This window comes from Coregonus clupeaformis, unplaced genomic scaffold (assembly GCF_020615455.1).
Source record: "Coregonus clupeaformis isolate EN_2021a unplaced genomic scaffold, ASM2061545v1 scaf0620, whole genome shotgun sequence".
In the NCBI taxonomy this organism is placed as follows: domain Eukaryota; kingdom Metazoa; phylum Chordata; class Actinopteri; order Salmoniformes; family Salmonidae; genus Coregonus; species Coregonus clupeaformis.
Genome location: NW_025534075.1, coordinates 58883 through 84402, shown reverse-complemented (window position 1 = coordinate 84402; position 25520 = coordinate 58883). Strand labels below are relative to the sequence as shown.

The 25520-nt window shown below is 46.0% G+C and overlaps 3 protein-coding genes across 4 annotated transcripts; 1 reads left to right on the top strand and 2 right to left on the bottom strand.

Annotated features, from left to right (window-relative positions):
* Nucleotides 1-1404: 1404 nt before the first annotated feature.
* On the bottom strand, nt 1405-7263 carry LOC121560564 (otolith matrix protein). Its single transcript, XM_045216146.1, has 10 exons — nt 6959-7263; nt 6644-6780; nt 6325-6427; nt 6154-6232; nt 3959-4065; nt 3674-3848; nt 2219-2286; nt 1868-2052; nt 1624-1783; nt 1405-1496 (listed from the first exon to the last, which is right to left on the bottom strand). The coding sequence occupies exons 1-10, from the start codon at nt 7035-7037 to the stop codon at nt 1486-1488; spliced, it is 1104 nt and encodes a 367-aa protein (XP_045072081.1). The 5' UTR covers nt 7038-7263; the 3' UTR covers nt 1405-1485.
* A 4504-nt stretch (nt 7264-11767) lies between these two features.
* LOC121560555 lies at nt 11768-15383 on the bottom strand. Its single transcript, XM_041873497.1, has 7 exons — nt 15292-15383; nt 13936-15094; nt 13586-13648; nt 13433-13495; nt 13136-13198; nt 12518-12646; nt 11768-12166 (listed from the first exon to the last, which is right to left on the bottom strand). The coding sequence occupies exons 2-7, from the start codon at nt 14339-14341 to the stop codon at nt 11886-11888; spliced, it is 1005 nt and encodes a 334-aa protein (XP_041729431.1). The 5' UTR covers nt 14342-15094; nt 15292-15383; the 3' UTR covers nt 11768-11885.
* Nucleotides 15384-15403: 20 nt separating this feature from the next.
* On the top strand, nt 15404-24493 carry acvr1l (activin A receptor, type 1 like). Of its 2 annotated transcripts, none has more exons than XM_041873495.2 (11): nt 15404-15517; nt 18786-18848; nt 19425-19495; nt 19586-19840; nt 19972-20183; nt 20345-20444; nt 20564-20710; nt 22268-22543; nt 22732-22929; nt 23073-23203; nt 23622-24493. In XM_041873495.2, the coding sequence occupies exons 3-11, from the start codon at nt 19438-19440 to the stop codon at nt 23751-23753; spliced, it is 1509 nt and encodes a 502-aa protein (XP_041729429.1). In that variant the 5' UTR covers nt 15404-15517; nt 18786-18848; nt 19425-19437; the 3' UTR covers nt 23754-24493. The 2 variants fall into 2 exon arrangements, with proteins under 2 accessions (XP_041729429.1, XP_041729430.1); XM_041873496.2 differs by having other exon boundaries at nt 18778-18848.
* The last annotated feature ends 1027 nt before the right edge of the window (nt 24494-25520 follow it).

Genomic DNA, 25520 nt, shown 5'->3' with positions numbered 1-25520 from the left:
GGAGGAAGGAAGGAAGGAAGGAAGGAAGGAGGGAAGGAAGGAAGGAAGGAAGGAGGGAGGGAGGGAGGGAAGGAAGGAAGGAGGGAAGGAAGGAAAGAAGGGAGGGAAGGGAAGGAAGGAAGGAAGGAAGGAAGGAAGGAAGGAGGGAGGGAAGGAAGGAAGGAAGGAAGGAAGGAAGGAGGAAGGAGGGAAGGAAGGAAGGAAGGAAGGAGGAGGGAGGGAAGGATGGAAGGAGGGAGGAAGGAAGGAAGGAAGGAAGGAAGGAAGGAAGGAAGGAGGGAGGGAGGGAGGGAGGGAGGAAGGAAGGAAGGAAGGAGGGAGGGAGGGAGGGAGGGAAGGAAGGAGGGAGGAGGGAGGGAGGGAGGGAGGAGGGAAAGGAAGGAGGGAGGGAGGGAGGAGGGAGGGAGGAAGGAAGGAGGGAGGGAGGGAGGGAGGGAGGGAGGAGGAAGGGAAGGAAGGAGGGAGGGAGGGAAGGAGGAGGGAGGGAGGGAGGGAGGGAGGGAGGGAGGGAGGGAAGGAGGGAGGGAGGGAGGAAGGAAGGAAGGAAGGAGGGAGGGAGGGAGGGAGGGAGGGGGAGGGAAGGAAGGAAGGAGGGAGGGAGGGAGGGAGGGAGGGAGGGAGGGAGGAGGGAGGGAGGGAAGGAAGGAAGGAAGGAAGGAAGGGGAGGGAAGGAAGGAGGGAAGGAAGGAAGGAAGGAGGGAGGGGGAGGGAGGGAGGGAGGGAGGGAAGGAAGGAGGGAGGGAGGGAAGGAAGGAGGGAGGGAGGGAGGGAGGGAGGGAGGGAGGGAAGGAGGGAGGAGGAAGGAAGGAGGAGGGAGGGAGGGAGGGAGGGAGGGAGGGGAGGGAGGAGGCGGGAGGGAAGGAAGGAAGGAGGGAGGGAGGGAGGGAGGGAGGGAGGGAGGGAGGGAGGGAAGGGGAAGGAGAAGGAAGGAGGGGGGAGGAAGGAGGGAAGGAAGGAAGGAGGGAGGAGGAGGGAGGGGAGGGAGGGGAGGGAAGGAAGGAAGGGGAAGGAAGGAAGGAAGGAGGGAGGGGAGGGAGGGAAGGAAGGAAGGAGGAGGGAAGGGAGGGGGGAGGGAGGGAGGGAGGGAGGGAGGGAGGGAGGGAGGGAGGGAGGGAGAAGGAAGGAAGGGAGGGAGGGAAGGAGGGAAGGAGGGAGGGAGGGAGGGGGAGGGAGGGAGGGAGGGAGGGGAGGGAGGAGGAGGAGGGAGGGGAGGGAGGGAGGGGAGGAGGGAGGGAGGGGGAGGGAGGGAAGGAAGGAGGAAGGAGGGAAGGGAGGAGGGAGGGAGGGAGGGAAGAAGGGAGGAGGGAGGGGAAGGAGGGAGGGAGGAGGAGGGAGGGAAGGAAGGAGGGAAGGAAGGAAGGAAGGAAGGAAGGAAGGAAGGAAGGAAGGAAGGAAGGAAGGAAGGAAGGAAGGAAGGGAAGGGAGGGAGGGAGGGACGGAGGGAGGGAGGGAGGATGGATGCTGGTTGATTTCTTTCTAGAAGGATCAGCACAAACCTGTGGGAAGAAACACAAGACATGAGAGAATGAAACCACGCTGTCTCTTTTTCTCTCTCTCTCTCTCCACTCTCTCTCGCTCTCTTTCTCTCCACTCTCTCTCCTCTCTCTTTCCTCTCTCTCTTACTTTCACATTCGAAGGCCTGCAGGACAGTGGTGTATGTAGGACCCAACCAGGAAGTGTAACTACCCAGAACCCTCAGCAGGTGGTGGGTGGAGTCAGAGAACAGGAGATCTGATTGGGCGTAGCCCACTGAGCTGTACATGGTGGTGTTCCCAAACACATTCTATAGAGAGAGAGAGGAAAGGGGGTGAGTTGTCAAACATTTTAAATGCACACACACACACACACACACACACACACACACACCCTGTAGGCGTTCCAGGTATTTCCAGACTCTACACTTGTCCTCTAGGCGTACCACCACAGCGTTAGCTGGCACCACAGCCAGGTGACACGTCTCATGGTCAAACAGCCCGGCCTCGCTGCCATCCGGGCACAGCAGCTTCAGGTCCTCCAGCTCCAGGTCCATGGCCCATGATTCCATATTCTTGCCTAGGGTAGAGGAGAAGAATTGGTGAAGTGATGTGGAGGAGGCTGAACAGAAAAACTATGAAATACTGACACCTAGTGTCTCGAAAGAGAAATGCTTAAGTTTGCTCAGAGAGGAGACATTCTGAATGTTGGTTGGTGTTTGGTTAGATTTAGATCAGACTCTCACCATCCATGTTGTCAAAAATTGTGGTGTGTTTGACGAATGCCACATCGCCCAAATTCTCAGCCACACACCTGGAAGAAAACATCAAGTCAAACACAGCTAGTTAAATAAGACATTGTTTCTCAAACCAGTCCTCTGGGACCCCCAGCCATTCTACCGGACTCAACTAATCAAGGGCTTGGTGATTCGTTGACTAGTTAAATTCGTTGGCTGGTGTTGGAATAGATCAAATATGTGGGATGGTTAGGGGTCCCCATGTATTGGTTTGAGAAACTCTCCTCTCCTCCCTACCTCAGTTCCCCAGCCTCTCCTCCTCTCCTCCCTCTCTCCTCTCCTCCCTACCTCAGTGCCCCAGCCTCTCCTCTCTCCTCTCCTCCCTACCTCCCAGACTCTCCTCCTCTCCTCCCTCTCTCCTCTCCTCCCCACCTCAGTTCCCCAGCCTCTCCTCCCTCTCTCCTCTCCTCCCCACCTCAGTGCCCCAGCCTCTCCTCCTCTCCTCCCTCTCTCCTCTCCTCCCCACCTCAGTGCCCCAGCCTCTCCTCCTCTCCTCCCTCTCAGTGCCCCAGCCTCTCCTTCTCTCCTCTCATTTTACATTTTAGTCATTTAGCAGACGCTCTTATCCAGAGCGACTTACAGTTTTTTAGTTAGTGCATACATTTTTCAGTGAGTGCATACATTCCTCTCCCTTCTTCCTCTCCTCTCCTCTCCTCTCCTCTCCTCCCTACCTCAGTGCCCCAGCCTCACCTCCTCTCATCCCTACCTCAGTGCCCCAGCCCCTCTTCCTCTCCTCTCCTCTCCTCCCCTCTCCTCTCCTCCCTACCTCAGTGCCCCAGCCCCTCTTCCTCTCCTCTCATCCCTCTCTCCTCTCCTCCCTACCTCAGTGCCCCAGCCTCTCCTCCTCTCCTCTCCTCCCTACCTCAGTGCCCCAGCCTCTCCTCTCATTTTACATTTTAGTAATTTAGCAGACGCTCTTATCCAGAGCGACTTACAGTTTTTTAGTGAGTGCATACATTTTTCAGTGAGTACATACATTCCTCTCCTCTCCTCTCCTCTCCTCCCTACCTCAGTGCCCCAGCCCCTCCTCTCCTCTCCTCTCCTCTCCTCTCCTCTCCTCTCCTCTCCTCTCCTCTCCTCTCCTCTCCTCTCCTCTCCTCTCCTCTCCTCTCCTCTCCTCTCCTCTCCTCCCTCAGTGCCCTAGCCTCTCCTCCCCTCCTCTTATCCCTCTCTCCTCTCATCCCTACCTAGTGCCCCAGTCTCGTCTCGTCTCGTCTCGTCTCGTCTCCTCTCCTAGGAGAGGAGCTCCTCTCCTCTCCTCCCTACCTCAGTGCCCCAGCCTCTCCTCCTCTCCTCCCCTCCCTACCTCAGTGCCCCAGCCTCTCCTCCTCTCCTCTCTCCTCTCCTCCCTACCTCAGTGCCCCAGCCTCTCCCCCTCTCATCCCTCTCTCCTCTCCTTCCTACCTCAGTGCCCCAGCCTCTCCATAGTGTCTCTCTCGGTGGTTGTTAACACATATATGTCTCTCATTGTCGTCTCCTATGCAGGCTTCACACAGGTTCTTAGGGTTGTTTCCTCTGGGGTCGTGTTCTCTGTCCTTTACTCCTGGTACACAGCTGTAGCCAAAGAAGTCCCCCACCGCTGGAGGGACACACAACAACACCAGCAATACACACACAGAGTCAGGGCCACACACACACACACACACACACACACACACACACACACACACACACACACACAGGTCTCACCTTTGGGGAAGTTGCATTGTTCATCTACGCTGATCTGTGAGGTGTTGACCAGGAAGCCAATAGGAACAGTCCAGCCCACCGTAGTACGGATCCCTGGGTGACAGGAGCTACAATATCCAATCAATCAATCAAAGAGTCAATCATTCAAAGACAAGCACTGTAGTTTTGAGATCTGCAAAGTTGGTGTGGAAGAGGTGAGTTTTTTTTCGCTGTCTATAAGGACAAGCCACCTGGTACCGACAACCTGGATGGTAAAGTGCTGAAGTTGGACTCTTCAATTTAAGCCTAGAAGACGGTGTGTGCCCTCAGGCCTGGAGGGAGGAAAAGGTCCAAGAATAGCAAAGCACCCTTTAATGGTTCAAACAGCCGACCAATGTACCTGTTACCAGTGCTTAGCAAACTTTTGGAAAAAATCGTGTTTGACCAAATACAATGTTATTTTACAGAAAACAAATTAACAACATACTTTCAGCATGCTTATAGGTAAGGGCACTCAACATGTTCGGCACTGACACAAATGACTGATGATTGGCTGAAATAAATTGATAATAAGAAGATTGTGGGAGCTGTTTTGTTAGATTTCTGTGCAGGTTTTTGATATCATTGATCATAACCTATTGCTGATAAAACGTAGGCATTATGGATTTGGATCCTCATCATGAATTGAGAATTATCTATCTAATAGAACAGAGGGTTTTCCTTAATGAAAGTCTCTCTAATGCAAATTCGGTTGAGTGTGGTGTACCGCAGGGTACACCACACTTTTGTTTTTACTAATGACCTTCCACTGACCTTGAATAAAGCCTGTGTGTCTATGTACGCTGACGACTCAACCATATACACATCAGCTACAACAGTTGAATAAATAACTGACACCCTTAACAGAGCTCCAGTCAGGTTTAGAATGGGTAACTAGCAATAGGCTGGTGCTAAATATCTCAAAAACGAAAAGCATTGTTTTTGGGACAAATCACTCACTCAACCCTAAATCTCATCTAGATCTATTATTATTGTATAATGTGGTGATTGAGCACGTTTTTGGAGACTAAACTGCTGGCTGTAACCCTAGATAGCAAGCTGTCATGGTCAAAACATATAGACTCAATAGTTCCTAAAATGGGAAGAGGTCTGTCCATGATAAGGCGTTGCTCTGCCTTCTTGACGTCTCAGTCGACCAGACAGGTCAGGTCCTAGTTGTGTGGTCATGTACGGCAAAGAGAGGTATAGGTAAATTGCAGTTGGTCCAGAACAGAGCAGCACGTATTGCACTTAGATGCACGTATTGCAGTTAGATGTACACGGAGGGCGAATGTCAGTGGTATGTATGTCAATCTCTCCTGGCTCGAAGTTGAGGAGAGATTGACTGCATCACTATTAGTCTTTGTGCGAGGTGTTGATGTGTTGAAGGTACCAAACTCTGTTCAAGCAGTTGTCAAACAGTTTGGACACTCATTGGTACAACACAAGACATGCAACCAGAGGTCTCTTCACAGTCCCCAGGTCCAGAACAGAGACTGGGAAACGCACAGTATTAAATAGAGCCATGACTACATGGAACTCTCTGCCTCCCCAGGTAACGCAGGCTAGCAATAAGACCAGATTTTTTTTTTTTAAGATAAAAGAACACATTACGGCACGACAGGGACTGTGAAGAGACACAGACATTTTTATATATTATGTATTGTATTATGTATTGTATTACGTATTGTATTAAGTATTGCATTATGTATTGTATTACGTATTGTATTGTGTTGTATATTGTATTATGTATTAAGTATTGTATTATGTATTGTATTATATATTGTATTAAGTTTTGTATAACATTTTGTGTTAAGTATTGTATATTGTATTGCCCCGTGTAGCTCAGTTGATAGAGCATGGCGCTTGCAACACCAGGGTTGTGGATTTGTTTCCCACGGGGGGCCAGTATGAAAAAAAAAAATGCACTCACTAACTGTAAGTCGCTCTGGATAAGAGCATCTGCTAAATGACTAAAATGTAAAATGTAAATGTATTGTATATTGTATTGTATTGTAGTGTTATGTATACTATGTATTTTATTTGTTGTGTTGTGTTTCCTGTTTGGACCCCAGGAAGAGTAGCCACTGCCTTGGCAGCAGCTAACTACGGATCCTAATAAAATACACACAAAAAAATCGAACAAACAATCAATCAATCCGTCTATCCGTCCTCACCTGCGTTCATGCATCTCCAACAGGGACAGGTCACTGGAGGAGCGACGAGCCAGAGCTACAACATAGTAGCTGATACCATCTGAGAGAGCAGACAGGATAAGGTAAGATAGGATCAAGTTTTACACACTGTTTCCTTCTCCCTCTCTCCCTCTCTCCCCCCTCCTCACTCACCCACTCCGTTGGTAGACTCTCCTGCAGCCAGTTCTAGTCCATAGCACCAGCCAGCTGTGTAGATGTCATCAGCAAACATGGTTGCTGCATCCGCTGTACCATTCTGACAAGGCATAGGGAATATTACATTCAACTTGACAGTCAACTACACTTTCTCTACAGGTTGTTTAGGGTTGCACAATTCTGGTAACTCTCAAAATTCCCTGGTTTTCCAGAAATCCTGGTTGGAGGGTTCCCGGATTTCATGCTTATTCTCTTCTAATTCCATGGAATCTTCCAAACAGGATTTCTGCAGCCCTAAGGCTGTTTTGCCACACACCTTGATCTTCTCCATACAGTCTGTGGGACTCTGGCCGCGGACACACAGCAGCGTTCCTCTGATATTCTGAGCCTTAGCACTCCCGGCCAGATCCAGACATTTCTGTTCCTCTGCCTCCGACACTACACACCAGGAGACTGGGAAAGACAAGGAATGTTGAACTGTGTTCAACTTTATTCCCACTGGAGAAAAACAGGTACAAGTTTTGCACCTTCGCACCTGTTGCAAATGCTACAGAAATTCTCAATAGCGTTCACATTTAGTAACCAAGGTGAAAACGCAGAATACATCTGACCTAAAGACTCCCAGACTTACTTGAGGTTTTCTGAGTGGAGAAAGAGATGAATGAGAAGAGGAGAAGAGTCACTGCCAGCCTTCTTTCCGGATGATCCATGTCGACTCTGACAAAATCAGAGAAATCTCCAACACACACTGTGAAGACAATCTCCTCTCACACACGAGACACACTCCAACTGAACGCTACAGTGGAGAAACCAATAACCTGATGTTTTACGAGAAAAAAAAAATGCTTTCACATCGACCTCCTCAGGAACCCTCAAGCGGATGGGGGGAGGGGGTCAGGTAAGAAGAAAACATTTCATTATTCTCCTCCATTCCTCCCCCCTTTCTAAAAATGCTAAGCCCTGGTAGATAATCTCCTGATAGCCATCTAATGTTTCTCTTTCAATTATCCCCTGCTTTAGAAGGGGTGAGGAGAGGAGGGGAGAGAGAGAGAGATGGGAGGAGATGGGGGAAGAGAGGTAAAGGAGAGGAGAAATGCGAGGGGAGGGGAGAGGAAGGGAAAGAGAGAGGAGGAGGAGGGAACGGGAGTTGATGGAGAGAGAAAGAGAGCGGGAGAAAAGAGAGAGAGGAGGGAGAAGAGAAGGTGAAGAGATGGAAGGAGGAGGAGAGGTAGAGGAAGGAATGGGAGTTGATGGAGAGGGTAGGGGAAAAGTGGGAGAGGAGGGAGAGGAAAGGGAGAGTAGTAGAGGAGGGGGAGAGGGGGAAGCAGGTTGGCTACTTGGCTTGGCGTACCCACTCCAGTTCACCTGGCATAGCCAGCAATCTCTCTAATTAAAAGAGTGATGCAGACAGAGTGTCTCTGTGTGGCAGTCTGGTGGGAGGCCTTGCCAGGGAGAGTGGATACTCCCTGGGTCCGCTCTGCCTGGGCAGAGATGAACGATGTAGCCTAGCCACCATAACAGGCTTGGTATTGTTCAGGTGCACAGTAGCCAGTCAAGGAAAACGTGTTGGCTATCTGATACCTCTGCCCCTCTCTCTGGGTCTCAGCTCACAAGCAGGCAGGCAGGTACATATACACGCACAAACACACGTACATAATGTCTAACTCTACCTTGATTTAAGAGATTTTAAATCTTGTTTCCACATCTGGAATAGGCAAATGAAAAACTGGTAGAAACAACAGTACCATAAAATGATGTGTTTGTTACCCAAACCGCTTGAACTATTGCGTCCGTTGACAGTAAATTAGTAAATCATTATCATAACAATTTGTAACTAAGGAGAAAAACCAGTGTAGAAGAGGTGTCAATATTGAATGCTTATTTTATTCAGAACTTATTGTTTAATGACAGACGGTGCATCATATCTGTCTGATGACGACAACATTCAAATCAGATAGAAAGCTGATAACTATGACCTTCAGACCACCTTCTAACAACACTGAATCAGGCTCAAGCCTTCTCTCCATAATCAGTCACGTGTTTATTTCACATAACAAATACAAGTAATAAAAATAAAAAATAAAAACGGTTTCATCACAATATATTCTGTATAGGTTCAATGTTCCATTTCAAGGTTGTCAGAACCATATGATCCTTTCAGCCTAGAACCTCATTTTCACTAGAGACCACTACAGCATCATGATGTTCTCACTGAGTGAAGAACAGGAAGCCACTGAGTGAAGAACAGGAAGCCACTGAGTGAAGAACAGGAAGCCACTGAGTGAAGAACAGGAAGCCACTGAGTGAAGAACAGGAAGCCACTGAAGCTGTTATAATTATATGAGTCATCATAGAGCCTGTAGTTAGCAGGGAGACGCATATAGACCACACCTCCTTTCTCTAGCTGAAGATTGACAGTATTAGATGCACTGACCCTACCGTCATGGTTATTGTATTCAAAGCTAGTCTGGATTCTCTGCCCATTCTTATACATGGATGCACCCATGGTGATCCCATTTCGATGATCAGAGGCCGTGTAGCTAAAGTAGTAGACTCCTCTCCCCGGTGCTGTGAAGGCACCTGAAGCACAGGGCAAGAAGAGAGGGATCAACCTTTTAAATTGTGGCCACAAGATCGTTTGGTTAGAGCTAGTGGGGATGAGCTAAGAAGAGTCAAATGTCAGTCAAAGCGACAGTTGAGCTTGTTGGAGTGAAGCGGCCCCTAATACATGGGCATATACAAGTAAAATAGCACTCGACATGGATGCAGTCCATATTGATCAACAATCTAATGTGAAAGCCTCTATAAAGGGCCTAGTGGTTGAGGCCAGGGGTCGGTTTGATATTGGGTCGTACATTTAGTAAAAGTAGGCTACCTGTATGTTGGCTGTAGGTATTGCCTATATTGATGTAGATCGGATTGGTTTCAGAAGGGTCCTACTGCTCCTGATTTAGTCAAAGCAGCATAGAAGGCGACCTTTGGTTTGTCTGAGAAACACAGGAGAGAAAGTATACTTATTTAGGACAATTCACAGAAAATATGCAGAAATTCCGATTTAGAAAATTTAAATATCTTTACCTATTAAACCTACTTAGTTTCTAATTAGATTTTTATTGAAAGTGAAGAGAAATTCTCCCATACCGTAATTTAACACACAACAGGTGAACAAGTGAAGTTCTCAGAAAATGTTTTACCTCTCTTTAGCTCCTCCACCTTGCCCTCCACATCAAAGAATCACCAATACATTTTCATTCTATCATACAATGAGGAACAGTATACACTATTCCAATTTCTGGTGGCCAAAAATTACAGATTTCTATTTTTATTTAGACTAAAATCTGCATACGGCATCTTACTTTACGTTTGTACTCAACATGTATTTCATTGCTTTCTATAAAGGCATGTTCTGTCATATTAAATAAAGTACATTATCAGTATTCTTGGTCTTTAGCTCCTTCACCTTCCTCTCACTGGTATTCAGTCTGGCTGCCAAAGCTACAATGATATCAGTAGAAGCACTGGTTACCTCACAGTTAAAATTGAGAGACACATTAAATGACCAACCCACTGTAGAATGTGAACTGATACACTGATACATTTCACTCACTGACAGTCAATCCAATGCAACATTATTAAACATATTGATTCTCCCATTAATTCAAGAATAAACTTTTCTACACTACCTGTATTTTCACTTTCACTGGCTTGCAGTCTGGCCCCCATATTCCTCTGTTCCATCACCATGTCTCTCAGCGCTCTTAGCTCAGCCCAGAAATCAGGTGTGGTGGTCGTGCGTTCGCCTGTCGTGCCTGTAGCTTCAGTTTTTTCAGGCCTCTATCTGAAATTCCCTCACAATATTCTCTTCCCCTGTCTGTTGAGTGATCTCACTCTCTCTGACCCCTCCACTCTCCTCCTGAGTCCATGCCCCAGACAGACAGAACAGCAACACCAGCAGAGCTACAGCACCCCTCATTCTGAAATTACACAATATCCCATAATGACAAAGTGAAAACAGGTTTTTAGACATTTTTGCAAATGTATTAAAACCAAAAAACAGAAATACCTTATTTACATAAGTATTCAGACCCTTTGCTATGAGACTCAAAATTGAACTCAGGTGCATCATGTTTGCATTGATCATCCTTGAGATGTTTTTACAACTTGATTGGAGTCCACCTGTTGTAAATTCAATTGATTGGACATAATTTGGAAAGGCACACACAGTTGACAGTGCATGTCAGAGAAAAACCAAGCCATGAGGTCGAAGGAATTGTCCGTAGAGCTCCGAGACAGGATTGTGTCGAGGCACAGATCTGGGGAAGGGTACCAAAAAATGTCTGCAGTATTGAAGGTCCCCAAGATCACAGTGGCCTCCATCATTCTTAAATGGAAGAAGTTTGGAACCACCAAGACTCTTCCTAGAGCTGGCTGCCCGGCCAAACGGAGCAATCAGGGGAGAAGGGCCTTGGTCAGGAAGGTGACCAAGAACCTGATGGTCACTCTGACAGAGCTCCAGAGTTCCTCTGTGGAGATGGGAGAACCTTCCAGAAGGACAACCATCTCTGCAGCACTCCACCAATCAGGCCTTTATGGTAGAGTGGCCAGATGGATGCCACTCCTCAGTAAAAGGCACATGACAGCCCGCTTGGAGTTTGCCAAAAGGCACCTAAAGGACTCAGACCATGAGAAACAAGATTCTCTGGTCTGATGAAACCAAGATTGAACTCTTTGGTCTGGATGCCAAGTGTCACGTCTGGAGGAAACCTGGCACTATCCCTACGGTGAAGCATGGTGGTGGCAGCATCATGCTGTGGGGATGTTTTTCAGGGGCATTGACTGGGAGACTAGTCGGGATCAAGGGAAAGATGAACGGAGCAAAGTACAGATGCAATAGTTTAATCCTTAATTAAATCCTGCTCCAGAGCACTCAGGACCTCAGACTGGGGCTAAGGTTCACCTTCCAACAGGACAACGACCCTAAGCACACAGCCAAGACAACACAGGAGTGGCTTCGGGATAAGTCTCTGAATGTCCTTGAGTGGCCCAGCCAGAGCCCGGACTTGAACCCGATAGAACATCTCTGGAGAGACCTGAAAATAGCTGTGCAGCGACGCTTTCCATCCAACCTGACAGAGCTTGAGAGGATCTGCAGAGAAGAATCGGAGAAACTCCCCAAATACAGGTGTGCCAAGCTTGTAGCGTCATACCCAAGAAGACTCGAGGCTGTAATCGCTGTCGAAGGTAAATGTAATAATTCAGTTGTTTCTCTTTTATACATTTGCTAAAATTTCTAAAAACCTTTTTTTGCTTTGTCATTTTGGAGTATTGTGTGTAGATTGATGAGGGAAAAAACTATTTAATCAATTTTAGTATAAGGCTGTAATGTAACAAAATGTGGAAAAAGTCAAGGGGTCAGAATACTTTCCGAATGCACTGTAAATGATACAAAATTCTGCTTTTTTTATTGATGCATTTATTAATAGGGGAGCCATTGTGGCTCCAAGAGGCCCTGACATACAGACTCTTCACTAGAGACCATTACAGCATTCATTATGTTCTCACACAGTGAAGAGCAGGAAGCCACTGAAGATGTTGTGATTATTTGAGTTATCATAGAGCCTGTAGTTAGCAGGGATGCGCATGTACACCACATCTCTCTCCTCTAGCTCTAGGCTGACTCCATTAGACAGTGTCTCATAACCTCCAGCATTATATCCCTGACTATACATGATTTTCTGTCCATTCTTATACATGTATGCATAAAAGTAAAATGAGGTCTGGACACTCATGGCAGTGAAGCTAATGTAGTAGAGTCCTCTCACTGGTGCTGTGAAGACACCTGTATCAAAGGAGAGTAAAGAGGAATCAACACTTTCCATTTCTCATGTTCTCTTTTGGCATGCAACAAAGAAAATCACACAATCGACAGAATTCCATTGACACCCGATAGTTAAACAAGAAAAGTTAGAACTTTGTAGCTACGGTAAGTACAAGACTACTTAACTGTCTAGACTAATGACCATAAGGGCGACTAGCCTCAGAAGCCCAGGCCTATGAAGAAGACAGGATTTGGAAGGATGGCCACGCAAGACTAAAGAGTGACAAATACACATCAAATTTGCAAGGGGCATTCAATAAGGGACAAAGGGTTGGTATGAAATCAGGCCAGAGATCAGTGAATGTAGCCTACCTGTAGCTGGGTTGTAGGCCTTGCCGATGTTTGAGAAGATTTTGGTGTAGACCAGTGTGGTTTCAGCAACAAAGGGTCCAACCGTTCCTGAATCAGTCAAACCAGCAGAGAAGGCAACCTTTGGCCTGTCTGCGAACACAGAAAAGATAACATACAGATTGAATTTCTATTATTCTCAAGCCCACAGTGAAAACTGCATTACACCCTCTGGCAAAAGATTCAGTGTTGTTAATAAGTGTCTATGTATGAATCACTGTTGGAGAGTGAAACAGCATAATGCTAAATGTTGGAGCAAGAGCTTTGAGTGAGATCTCAGGGCGAGTAATGTCACCACATGATAGTTCACATCTGCCACAGTAGCAGAGTTCTATCTAGGAGTAGGGGGGAGCTGAATACAGCCAAACTAGAGGAGAGCAGAGAAGCTTTGTGGTGTTTGGATGGATTCAAAACTGAACAGAGCAGTCGAACCAAACTGTTACATTTTCAATTGTGTGTGTGTAGTAGAGTTTAAACCCTCCTAAGATCGAAAACTCAACTGTGGCTTTCAGAGTGACAAGCTAATGTTTTTCTAGAAGTGTGTATGGGTGACGCGGATATCAAGGCAATCATCTGTTTTACCTGCAGTTGCTCTCTTCAGCTCCTCCACCTGGCTCTCACTAGCACTCAGTCTGGTCTCCAGGGCTGAACAATCATTCAAAAGTCAGGACTACTCTGACTACTCTCATGTATTATGCACTTCCTATGAACAGTATGATTATAAGTACAGTAGCACTTTTAATATACATTATGTAAACATACCTGCAAGATACCACATATTCCATAGAATTATTAAAAGGTAAGGAAATATTCAAGTATTATTGTCATTTAGGTGAATTATCCCTTTTTAACAACCAGTAAATCACTGTTACTTATTACCTGCATTCTCGGCCTCACTGGCTGTCACTCTGGCCCCAATGGCTGACAGTTCAGCTGCTTGGGCTGAAATTATGGAAACGTAAGCTATTAAAATTGATATAAAACAGGTGAGAAATAACCCTAATCATTCATATAAGCAATATAGAGAATGACCTGCATTCTTTGTCTGCAGCACCTCCACCTGGCTCTTACTGCCACTCAATCCAGCTGTCAGGTCTAGAGTGATAGAAGAAACATTAAATACAGGTGTTGTTTACCTTGCTTCTGATTGTGGAAAGAGGTGTCTGAAAAATCCCAGGACAGGAAAAAATGGAGGGACATTGTGGAGGCCTTATGTGCCTCTTGGCATAATGAGGGCTATGTACGTAAGTGCCTTACAAACTAAACTGCAAGAAACGTACATCCAGATTGTTAATTATTTCCACTCTCACTGACAATCAATCAAATGTAATTTTATTTGTTGACTCGTGACTGTGAAGAAATAAATAATACGCTTAAATGACCTGCATTCTCTTTCTCCAGTTCCTCCATTTTGTTCTTGGTGACCATCAGCTCCACCCTAAGATCGGTCACTGTGTTTCTCTGCTCCTTCACCTCAGCCTCACTGGCTGTCAGTCTGACCTCCATGTTCTCTCTCTGCTCCACTACGATGGTTCCCAGGTTGTGCACCATGTCTCTCAGCTCCTTCATCTCAGTCCAGATGTCAGGTGGTGTAGTCGTCTGTTCGTTGGTTGTCTCTGATGTGTCAGTCATTTGGCTCTCTATCTGAACCTCTCTCACCCTGCTCTCTCTCCCTGCACTGTGACCCTGTTGAGTGACGTCACTCTCTCTGACCCCTCCACTCTCCTCCTGAGTCCATGACCCAGACAGACAGAACAGCAACACCAGCAGAGCTACAGCACCCCTCATTCTGTAACGACACCTCTTCAGATATGATGCACTTTATGAGGCTCAGACCCCCTCCTTATATTCATACATCTCAGTTAAGCAGTACGTGTACTAGAGACACGTCATACTCAGTGGAAAAATACTAAAGCCAAAAGGACGTTCCGATAAAAAAATAGAACATTTTATTAGATACGTTTCAACACGTAGCAGGTCAGTTCAATCGATGTTGTATAAGACTGTGAGCTGCAGTGAGCTCAAGACTCAGTACAGTTTGTTTGTGAATAGGTACAGAACTATGTGGTAAAAGACACAAACTAATATAATCAGAATCTATCAGAGCACTTCTAGAACAATTGCTGCAGCTGTAGTGTAGAGCAGACAGGGAGTGAATGGGTGCATATTTTGGGGAGGGAGGGTAGCGCATTGCAGTAGACTATATGAGGTGACATCAGGTTTGGAGTTTAGCCATTGGACACAGAGGTTAACACGCCTAGACTTGTGATATGGGAGTAGGGTGAAGTTGCCCCTAAAAGGTGTTCTTGGGTCAGTTTTGCATTTTTCCAACTAATGATTATAGATACGATCGGGGAGGGAAAGCTGATCCTAGATCTCTACCTAGGGGAAACTTCATCCCAGAGCTTGTGATATGTGTCATTGACCATTGTCAGATCTCATCCAAGTAGGCTGGATCTAAGCATTAATGGCGACGGCTCCGCCGATTATTCTAGGCAAAGTGAAGGTTCCGCCATACTGCTTCTCCACCTATCCAGTGTTCTGTAAACACAGAAGGGGAAGGGAGGGGGTCAAGGGACCAGGAAAGCTGTGAAAGAATGAGGTCAACTTGCCTTCACCTGTCTAGCTACCTGGCTGTCTGCATCCTGCAGTGTTGTGCTACATCAGACAGACTCATTGTAAATGCTTCAATGAATAACATTTGAGATATGTGTACAAAATCACCTAAACAAAAATACCTTTGTACTGGAGTGAACCCCAAAATGGTTTGGAGGACTGGGGTACCCACAATGCATTCTGATGGGAATGTTGTTGTGACGTCATGTTGTTGCGCTGGAACTGCACGACCCAAGAAGAAGCCTGTGGGTGGTGGTCGATTTGTTCAGCATTTTTACAGTGAAAGCAACTGAACTAACGAGCACGCTAATTTGGAGTAGTCCTACCTAATCAGTTAATTAAGCCCAGGTAAGCGCCATTTCGCATTATTTGGCAAGCTTTTGGGGAGCACAGCTGTTAGCTTCTACTAGCTAACAGCTGTGCTACTAGCCAGCTAAGGGCATGTGAACGTAGCTGAGCTAGAAAAAGTTAGCTGGTTCAATGTTAGCGTAGCTAAATTGCCAATAGCTTATTGGTGAATTGCAAACTGATAAAACAGCAGTAACGTTGGCTAGCTAGAAGTTTTGATACAGTAATACAGTGCATTCGGAAAGTATTCAGACCCCTTGACTTTTTCCACATTTTGTTACAGCCTTATTATAAAATTGATTAAATTGTTTTTTCCCCCCCTCAATCTACACATAGTACCCTATAATGTCAAAGCACCTTTGGCAGGGATTACAGCCTCGTGTCTTCTTGGGTATTAAGCTAACGTTACAAGCTTGGCACACCTGTATTTGGGGAGTTTCTCCCATTCCTCTCTGCAGATCCTCTCAAGCTCTGTAAGGTTGGATGGGGAGCGTCGCCTCACAGCTATTTTCAGGTCTCTCCAGAGATGTTGGTGAAAAATCTGTCGATGTGCCCTTGAGCAAGGCACTTAACCCTAATTGCTTCTGTAAGTCGCTCTGGATAAGAGCGTCTGCTAAATGACTTAAATGTAAATGTAAATGTAATGTTCGATCGGGTTCAAGTCCGGGTTCGGGTTCATCTTTCTCTCGATTCTGACTAGTCTCCCAGTCCCTGCCGCTGAAAAACATCCCCACAGCATGATGCTGCCACCACCATGCTTCACCGTAGGGATGGTGCCAGGTTTCCTCCAGACGTGACACTTGGCATCCAGACCAAAGAGTTCAATCTTGGTTTCATCAGACCAGAGAATCCTGTTTATCATGGTCTGAGAGACCTTTAGGTGCCTTTTGGCAAACTCCAAGCGGGCTGTCATGTGCCTTTTACTGAGGAGTGGCTTCCGTCTGGCCACTCTACCATAAAGGCTGCAGAGATGGTTGTCCTTCTGGAAGGTTCTCCCATCTCCACAGAGGAACTCAGAGTGACCATCGGGTTCTTGGTCACCTCCCTGACCTTGCAAGGCCCTTCTCCCCCGATTGCTCAGTTTGGCCGGGCGGCCAGCTCTAGAAAGAGTCTTGGTGGTTCCAAACTTCTTCAATTTAAGAATGATGGAGGCCACCATGTTCTTGGGGACCTTCAATGCTGCAGAAATTTTTTGGTTCCCTTCCCCAGATCTGTGCCTCGACACAATCCTGTCTCAGAGCTCTATGGACAGTTCCTTTGACCTCATGGCTTGGTTTTTGCTCTGACATGCACTGTCAACTGTGGGACCTTATATAGACTGGTGTGTACCTCTCCAAATCATGTCCAATCAATTGAATTTACCACAGGTGTACTCCAATCAAGTTGTAGAAACATCTCAAGGATGATCAATGGAAACAGGATGCACCTGAGCTCAATTTTGAGTCTCATAGCAAAGGGTCTGAATACGTATGTAAATAAGGTATAACTGTTTTATTTTTAATACATTTGCAAAAAATTAAAAACCTGTTTTCGCTTTGTCATTATGGGGTATTGTGTGTAGATTGATGAGAATACAATTTTTAAGAATCAATTTTAGAATAAGGCTGTAACGTAACAAAATGTGGAAAAAGGGAAGGGGTCTGAATACTTTCCGAATGCACTGTTTGAAAGGGATAATCAACAAGGGACCGGCTATGCGTTCTATGGAAAATAAAGAACAACGTGGAAGGTGTGTTCCTAGAGGAGTAGAACTAACCTTCCATGGAGTTGCATTATTTTCCAGAGAAATCATAGAGCCCAGAGTTGATTATCCCTTTTATACCATGGTTAGGTATAATATAACACATTTGCCGCTAGAAATGTGTTAAACATCCAGTTGAAATAATGCACGCTCTAGAATGCCCTTCAAGAGTATTCAACAATGCCATGGTATAATTAAGCAATAAGGCCTGAGAGGGTGTGGTATATGGCCAATATACTACTGCTAAGGGCTGTTCTTAGCATATACCACAAACCTCCAAGGTGCCTTATTGCTATTATAAACTGGTTAACAACGTAATTAGAGCAGTGGTACATGGTCTGATATATCAGGGCTGTCAGCCAATCAGCATTCAGCGCTCGAACAACACAGGTTATAATTCCCTTTATAAACTGGGTGGTTCGAGCCCTGAACACTGATTGGCTGACAGCCGTGGTATATCAGACCGTATTTACTGCTTTAATTACGTTGGTAACCAGTTTATAATAGCAATAAGCCACTTTGGGAGTTTGTGGTAAATTGTCAATATACATTAGGCTAAGGACTATATCCAGGCACTCTGCGTTGCGTCGTGCTTAAGAACAGCCCTTAGCCGTGGTATATTGGCCATAAACCACACCCCATCAGGCCTTATTGCTTAAATAACGCATGGTATATCAGCACGGTAGAATTAGATGGCTTTAACTTCATTCTTAGATGTTCGAGCTGCTTTTGAAAGCAAAAGTTTAATTGAAAACATTATTGGCATTGTTGAATTAGATTTTCATAATAGTAAGCTTGGACTGATGGTTTGGTTAACTAAACTAGCAAGTCTGTTTGTTTGGTTATTAAGGCAACTGCTGTAGCTATCTAGTAAACTTGCTAGCTACTGGATGTTGAACACATTTCTAGCAGCAAATGTGTTAAATTATAACCATGGTATAAAAGGGATAATGAACTCGGGGCTCTATGAGTTCTCTGGAAAATAATGCAACTCTGTGGAAGGTTAGTTCACTCCACTAGCGCGTCGTGGAACACACTTTCCACATCATTCATTATTTTCCATAGAACGCATAGCCCCTCGTTGATTATCCCTTACATAATGCATGCTCTAGAATGCCCTTCAAGCCAATCAGAAAGGAGTATTCAACAGTGCCATGGTATTACTAGCTATAACTAGCAAAGTTTAGCCAGTTGGCTAGCCAAGTTCTCAGCCTGCGTTAGCTAACAGTAGCTAGCTAGATGGCTGAGGAGAACAGACGTCTGGAGACGGGTTGTTAGCCAGTTAGCTTCCACTAAACCTTCCAGGGCATGACACAAATCAAACCAGTAACTTTACTACAGTGTTGGTTTTGTACTTCCTAGACTGATGTACATCACATCCTTTATGTGTTGTACGTTGTGGAGTTGAGAAACTCGGCTATATAATAAGCAGTAATGCATGTATGATTGATACCTGATATGAGAATGAGTCTAACTGAATCCTGCTACTGTTTGCGCTTCTCTCCTGTCCCCTCCGGAGATTCATAGAGGCCAGACTGGCTATGTCTGAGCCCTAAGGCACAGCAGAGCATCCCAACTGGACCACTACAAGTAAGACCTGCTAGTAGGAAGCTCAGATCTGACCAGGGTTTGGGTCAGTTCCAAAGCAATTCAGTCTATTCAGAGAGTGAGTAGCAATGTCAATTCAGTTTCAATTCATCTCTCTAAATTGAAATTAAATTGACCCAATCCATGGTCTAATGTGGATCTTACATTCTGCCCTTTATATTCTGCTATTTGTTTATTTATTTTAATTTTATTTAACCTTTATTTAACTAGGCAAGTCAGTTAAGAACAAATTCTTATTTACAATGACGGCCTACCAAAAGACAAAAAGCCTCCTGCGGGGACGTGGGCTGGGATATTTTTTTTTAAATATAGGACAAAACACACATCACGACAAGAGACACACCACAACACTACATAAAGAGAGACCTAAGACAACATAGTGTGGCTATGTATTTTTCCCTGTCAACATTACGAGTTGCAGCCCAGTTTAATTCACTCACACACGCTGCTAAAGATCGATCAATTGAGACAAAAGACATTGTGTCCCTAAAAGAGAGGAAATGAAATGACTGTGACCAGCCCTGTTCTGAGAGCTGACCGTCTCTCTCTCCCCTACAGTGCAGTGAACCAAATGGGTCATTGTGTCATTCTGTTGCTGCTGCTACAGACCCTGCAGACATTGGCCGAAGGTAGACATGAAGTATATCTATCTCTCTCAGATGGCCATTTGCTTTGCATGTGTGTTAACTCTCTCCCCTTCTTCTCCCTCTCTCTCCTAGATGGCCAGTTGCAGTGTGTGTGCGAGGGCAGCGGCTGCCTCAACTCCCCCCAGTGCGAGGGCTCTCAGTGCTACTCGTCAGTGACGGTCAGTAGTCATGGGGCCGTAGTAACACGGGGCTGCCTGCAGGGATCAGAGAAGACCCGTTTGATCTGTTCTACGGCCTCCTCCCTCAGCCATGCCTTGCTCTGCTGCTCCAGCTTTATGTGCAACCGCAACGCCACTGCTAGCTCACTACTGCCCCTCCTCACTACAGGTGGGAACTGCACCCCTTTTAAACTACTTTTAAGAAAAGCACAGACGTTGGCTTAGTTCATGGCATGCTGGGTCCAGTTATAGTGATGTAAAATGTTCTCTCTCTCTCTTCCTCCCTCCCCCTCTCTCCAGCTCCAGAAGAAGAGCCTGTTAGGTACCGTGTGGAGACTCTGGCCCTGTTTGTATTGGGTCCAGTAGTGATCCTAGCCCTCCTGTCAGTCCTATCTGTGTTGGGCTGCAGGAGGCTGCACCACGGCAGGTTACAGAGACTACAGGAGTTTGACCCAGAACAGGGTGCCATCGACGGACTCATCACCTCTAATGTTGGGGACAGCACTCTGGCTGTAAGAAGAAAATACTTCTCTCTTACTTAAAAAATAGATATATTTCTCTGTGTGTATGCAGTTTTTTTTTTGGGGGGTTGTATGAGTTTGTTTCCATTTATTCTATAGAGAAAACCCTGATGACCTCTGTTTCTCCCCCACTTCTCTCTCTCTCTCTCTAGGAGCTGTTGGACCACACCTGTACGTCAGGCAGTGGTTCAGGCCTGCCCTTCCTGGTCCAGAGAACTGTGGCCAGACAGATCAGCCTGATGGAGTGTGTAGGTACGTAGAAACGCAACAATTAGATCAGCCTGATGGCGTGTGTAGGTACATAGAATCATAGAATAGAAATGTAAACAGGGGTTTTGTAACGAATGAGGTCTCTCTCCCCATGTCTTTAGGTAAGGGGCGTTATGGAGAGGTCTGGAGGGGTAAGTGGCAGGGGGAGAACGTGGCTGTGAAAATCTTCTCCTCCCGAGACGAGAGGTCATGGTTCAGAGAGACTGAGATCTACAACACAGTGCTACTGAGACATGAGAACATACTGGGTGAGTAGGAGTCCATCTCTCGCGCTAACCCACATCCAGCTCCCACACGCTATATTGGACACAAGCACACAACAGCACATTGAACAATGTTATGATATGGTAATATTAAAGTAATATTTAATAATAATAATAATAATAATAATGGTCAGGGTTCTCCCCAAAGAATGTAAGAGGGGTGCTGCGCCACCTTGTGGACTGACTGCGCCACTATGTAAAAATAATAATAATGTTTGTTACTTTATTTATCATTCAGTGCATTCGGAAAGTATTCAGACCCCTTGACTTTTTCCACATTTTGTTACGTTACAGCCTTATTCTAAAATGTATTAAATTGTTTTATTCCCTCATCAATCTACACACAATACCCCATAATGACAAAGCAAAAGCAGGTTTGTAGAAAGTTTGCAAAATAAAAATGAAATATCACATTTACATAAGTATTCAGACCCTTTACTCATTACTTTGTTGAAGGTCCTTTGGCAGCGATTACAGCGTCGAGTCTTATTGGGTATGACGCTACAAGCTTGGCACACCTGTATTTTGGGAGTTTCTCTCAGTCTTCTCTGCAGATCCTCTCAAGCTCTGTCAGGTTGGATGGGGAGCGTCGCTGCACAGCTATTTTCAGGTCTCTCCAGAGATGTTCGATCGGGTTCAAGTCCGGGCTCTGGCTGGGCCACTCAGGGACATTCAGAGACTTGTCCCGAAGCCACTCCTGCGTTGTCTTGGCTGTGTGCTTGGGGTCATTGTCCTGTTGGAAAGTTCTCCCATCTCCACAAAGGAACTCTGAAGCTCTGTCAGAGTGACCATCGGGTTCTTAGTCACCTCCCTGACCAAGGCCCTTCTCCCCTGATTGCTCAGTTTGGCCGGGCGGCCAGCTCTAGGAAGAGTCTTGGTGGTTCCAAACTTCTTCCATTTAAGAATGATGGAGGCCACTGTGTTCTTGGGGACCTTCAATGCTGCAGAAATGTTTTGGTATCCTTCCCCAGATCTGTGCCTCGACACAATCCTGTCTTGGAGCTCTATGGACAATTCCTTCGACCTCATGGCTTGGTTTTTGTGGGACCTTATATAGACTGGTGTGTGCCTTTCCAAATCATGTCCAATCAATTGAATTTACCATAGGTGGACTCCAATCAAGTTGTAGAAACATCTCAAGGATGATTAATGGAAATAGGATGCACCTGAGCTCAATTTCGAGTCTCAGAGCAAAGGGTCTGAATACTTATGTAAATAAGGGATTACTGTTTTATTTTTAATACATTTGCAACAATGTCTATAAACCTGTTTTCGCTTTGTCATTATGGGGTTTTGTGTGTAGATTGATGAGGGAAAAAATAATTTAATCCAATTTAGAATAAGGCTGTAACGTATCAAACTGTGGAAAAAGTCAAGGGGTCTGAATACTTTCCGAATGCACTGTAAGGCCATTACAGGTGTACACATCTCCCGCCGTACTGAGCAGCACCACCTTGTTAAAACATCCTGGGGAGAACCCTGATGGTAATATTAAAATAATAGTTATTAGTTAAGATATTTTACCTCTCTGTTTCCTTCCAGGCTTCATGGCGTCAGATATGACGTCTCGGAACTCCAGCACCCAGCTCTGGCTCATCACTCATTACCATGACAATGGCTCACTCTACGACTACCTCCAGAGGGTTCCCGTGGAGACGGGGGAGGGCCTAGCGATGGCGACGTCGGTGGCATGCGGTTTGGTGCACCTGCACACGGAGATCTTCGGCACCGAGGGGAAGCCGGCCATCGCTCACCGAGACCTGAAGAGCAAGAATATACTGGTGACCAAGGAGCTACACTGTTGTATAGCTGATCTGGGTCAGTAGTGTCTGTCTTTACATGCTACTAATTAGCTTCGGTACTTAAATCCAGTGTGAAAGAAATACGTCAGAGATTGATAGATGCAGAGCCATATAAAAATAAAAAAAACAGGGCACCCACATCAGTCACACACAGTAGCCATTTTGTGCCAGTACTGACCCAGTTTCTCTCCTCGTTCCCTACAGGCCTGGCGGTAACCCACTCCCAGTCAGACAACCAGCTGGATGTAGGAAACAACCCCAAGGTGGGCACCAAGCGCTACATGGCTCCTGAGGTGTTGGATGAGTCCATCCAGACAGATTGTTTTGATGCCTATAAGAGAGTGGACATCTGGGCCTTCGGTCTGGTGCTGTGGGAGATCGCTAGGAGAACCTACAGCAACGGTGAGGACAGAAAAATGTTTTTCTAACCTAAAATAGTTCAGGAACCTCTGACGTAAAGTGGCTTCCTCTCCTCGTCCCCTTTCCTTCACCTAGCTCATGTAACCCTTGACCTTAACACTATATGACCTCTTACCTCTGATCAGGTATTGTGGAGGAGTACAAGCCTCCGTTCTATGACCAGGTGCCTAACGACCCCAGCTTTGAGGACATGAGGAAGGTGGTGTGTGTGGAACAACAACGACCGTTCATCCCCAACCGCTGGTTCTCCGACCCTGTGAGTATGACCACTACATGACCGTTAAATGACCACACACACTGGTACCATGACATTGATGGTAACACTAAATTAAAATCAGAGGTAGTCTGTTCTCAGGTTTCTGTTTCAAACCCTGTTTTCTTGTGTATCAATTTACAATGACCCTCTCCATCTCTTTCTCTCCCCCCCCCCTTCTCTCTCCCCCCTCCTTCTCTCTCCCCCCTTCTTTCTCTCTCCCCCCTTCTTTCTCGCTCTCCCCCGTTCTTCTTTCTCTCTCTCCCCCTCTCTTCTCTTTCTTCCTCCTCTCTCTCTCCCCCACCCTCTCGCTCTCTCCCCCCACCCTCTCGCTCTCTCCCCCCCCACCCTCTCTCTCCCCCCCCACCCTCTCTCTCTCCCCCCCCACCCTCTCTCTCTCTCCCCCACCCTCTCTCTGTAGACCCTGTCTGCCCTGGTGAAGCTGATGAAGGAGTGTTGGTACCAGAACCCCTCGGCTCGGCTCACAGCCCTGCGCATCAAAAAGACCCTGAACAAGATCCATAGCTCCCTGGAGAAAGGAAAGGAGTCGTGAGGAGCGGGGGAGGAGAGGAAAGCAGGATGACTACCAGAGGAGAGATGGAAAGAAATCAGTGGAGTGGAGATACCAGATCAGATGGACACAGCTGCTGCTACTGAACATGAATGTTGTTATCCTTATTGGCTGAATGCTGAACTGAACTAGCTAGTCACTCAGTGTGAGAGATGGTGTTACTGTAGCCTTACCCTGCTTTAAAGGCCTGCACAGACTGCAGAGGTCAAGGCTGGGGCTCAGACCCTCTACACACACACGCACTTCTGCCCATTTGTCGTTTCAATGTTCGGCCAATCATGTTATGTTGCTTTCCTCAGACAATCAGATGTGTATTCCAATGTAGGTACACACACGAACGAACACGAAGACACACACACACACAATCTTGAGTTCAGTTACATAGGAACAGAGCCAATAGGATCAAATGAACACTACGGTTGTGAACTCTATAGTAAATATTTATGTAAAATGTGCTTTATGTGTAGGGCGGGACTATGATGATTTGTAATGTTATGACCAGGAGTTTAGGAGTTGGTCTTGGTCAGGGAAAACGCCTGACCCTAGTTATGATGTGAAAGTTACTACATATTACATTACAAGGAAACTTTATGTACCCATGTAAATGCAGTTTTTTGGCTAGTAAGGCATTGTGTATTTACAAAGGAAGTGAGGAGAAATGCCTCCACGTGCTTTGAATTTTGAGCTGTGAATGCATTACGGTTATAAATCTAGGAACTACATACTGATTCAGTATTGTATGCTTTGTAGAATTCCACCCAGTGCTCTTGATTTAGCTCACACCCGCGCCATGTTGGCAGAGTTTTCACCTTGGGGCCAATGGACTGGTTTCAAACATGAAAAACTCTGCCTACCCAGAGTGTAGGGCCGGCTCTAGCCTTTTGGAGGCCCTAAGCCAGATTTGGTTGTGGGGCCCCCCACCTCGCGACAAAACATTTTAGTGGCCCCCCTCTTGATGGTGCTGAGAGAATGTTTTCTTTAAACGTGATTTTCCTGTGTTTTATATATTTCCACAGTATGAGGTTGGAATAATACTGTGAACATAATAATGCCCTTTTAGTGTAGGAGCTGTTTGGAATTTCAGCCTGTTTTGGTGGGATGGAGTTTTGGCCTTCCATGGTGACATCACCATGTGGTAAATTAGTTAATAGACCAATAAGAAAGAGTTCCAAACCTCACTCCCAGTCAGTCCTAGTAAAGTTTTTTGCTTGAGAAATTGCTAAGAAGCTATTTTTGTTTATTTTTTGACAATTTGAATTGAAAACAATCACAGTAAGGTACTTAAAGAGATACTTCCGTATTTTAGCAATGAAGCCCTTTATCTCCTTCCCCAGAGTCAGATGAACTGGATAACATTTTTATGTCTCTGCATCCCGTATGAAGGCAGTTGGAGGTAGACTCGTGAGCCAATGCTAACTAGTGTTAGCGCAATGACAAAGTCTAAGGTATCTACTAGCATGCGCTAACGCTAGTTAGCAATTGCGCTAACGCTAGTTAATAACTTCCTTCAAACTGCGTGAAGAGACATAAAAATGGTATCCGCGCGTTCATCTGACTGGGGAAGTAGAAAAGGTATGAAAATGTATGCACCTCCTACTGTAAGTCGCTCTGGATAAGAGCTTCTGCTAAATTACTAAAATGCTCATTGCCAAAATCCCGAAGTATCCTTTAAATGTTACCCAGAAAATATTTTATATTGCAATTAAAAACGGCTGCATTGGACCTCGGGAGTTTTGGGGCAGAGAGAAA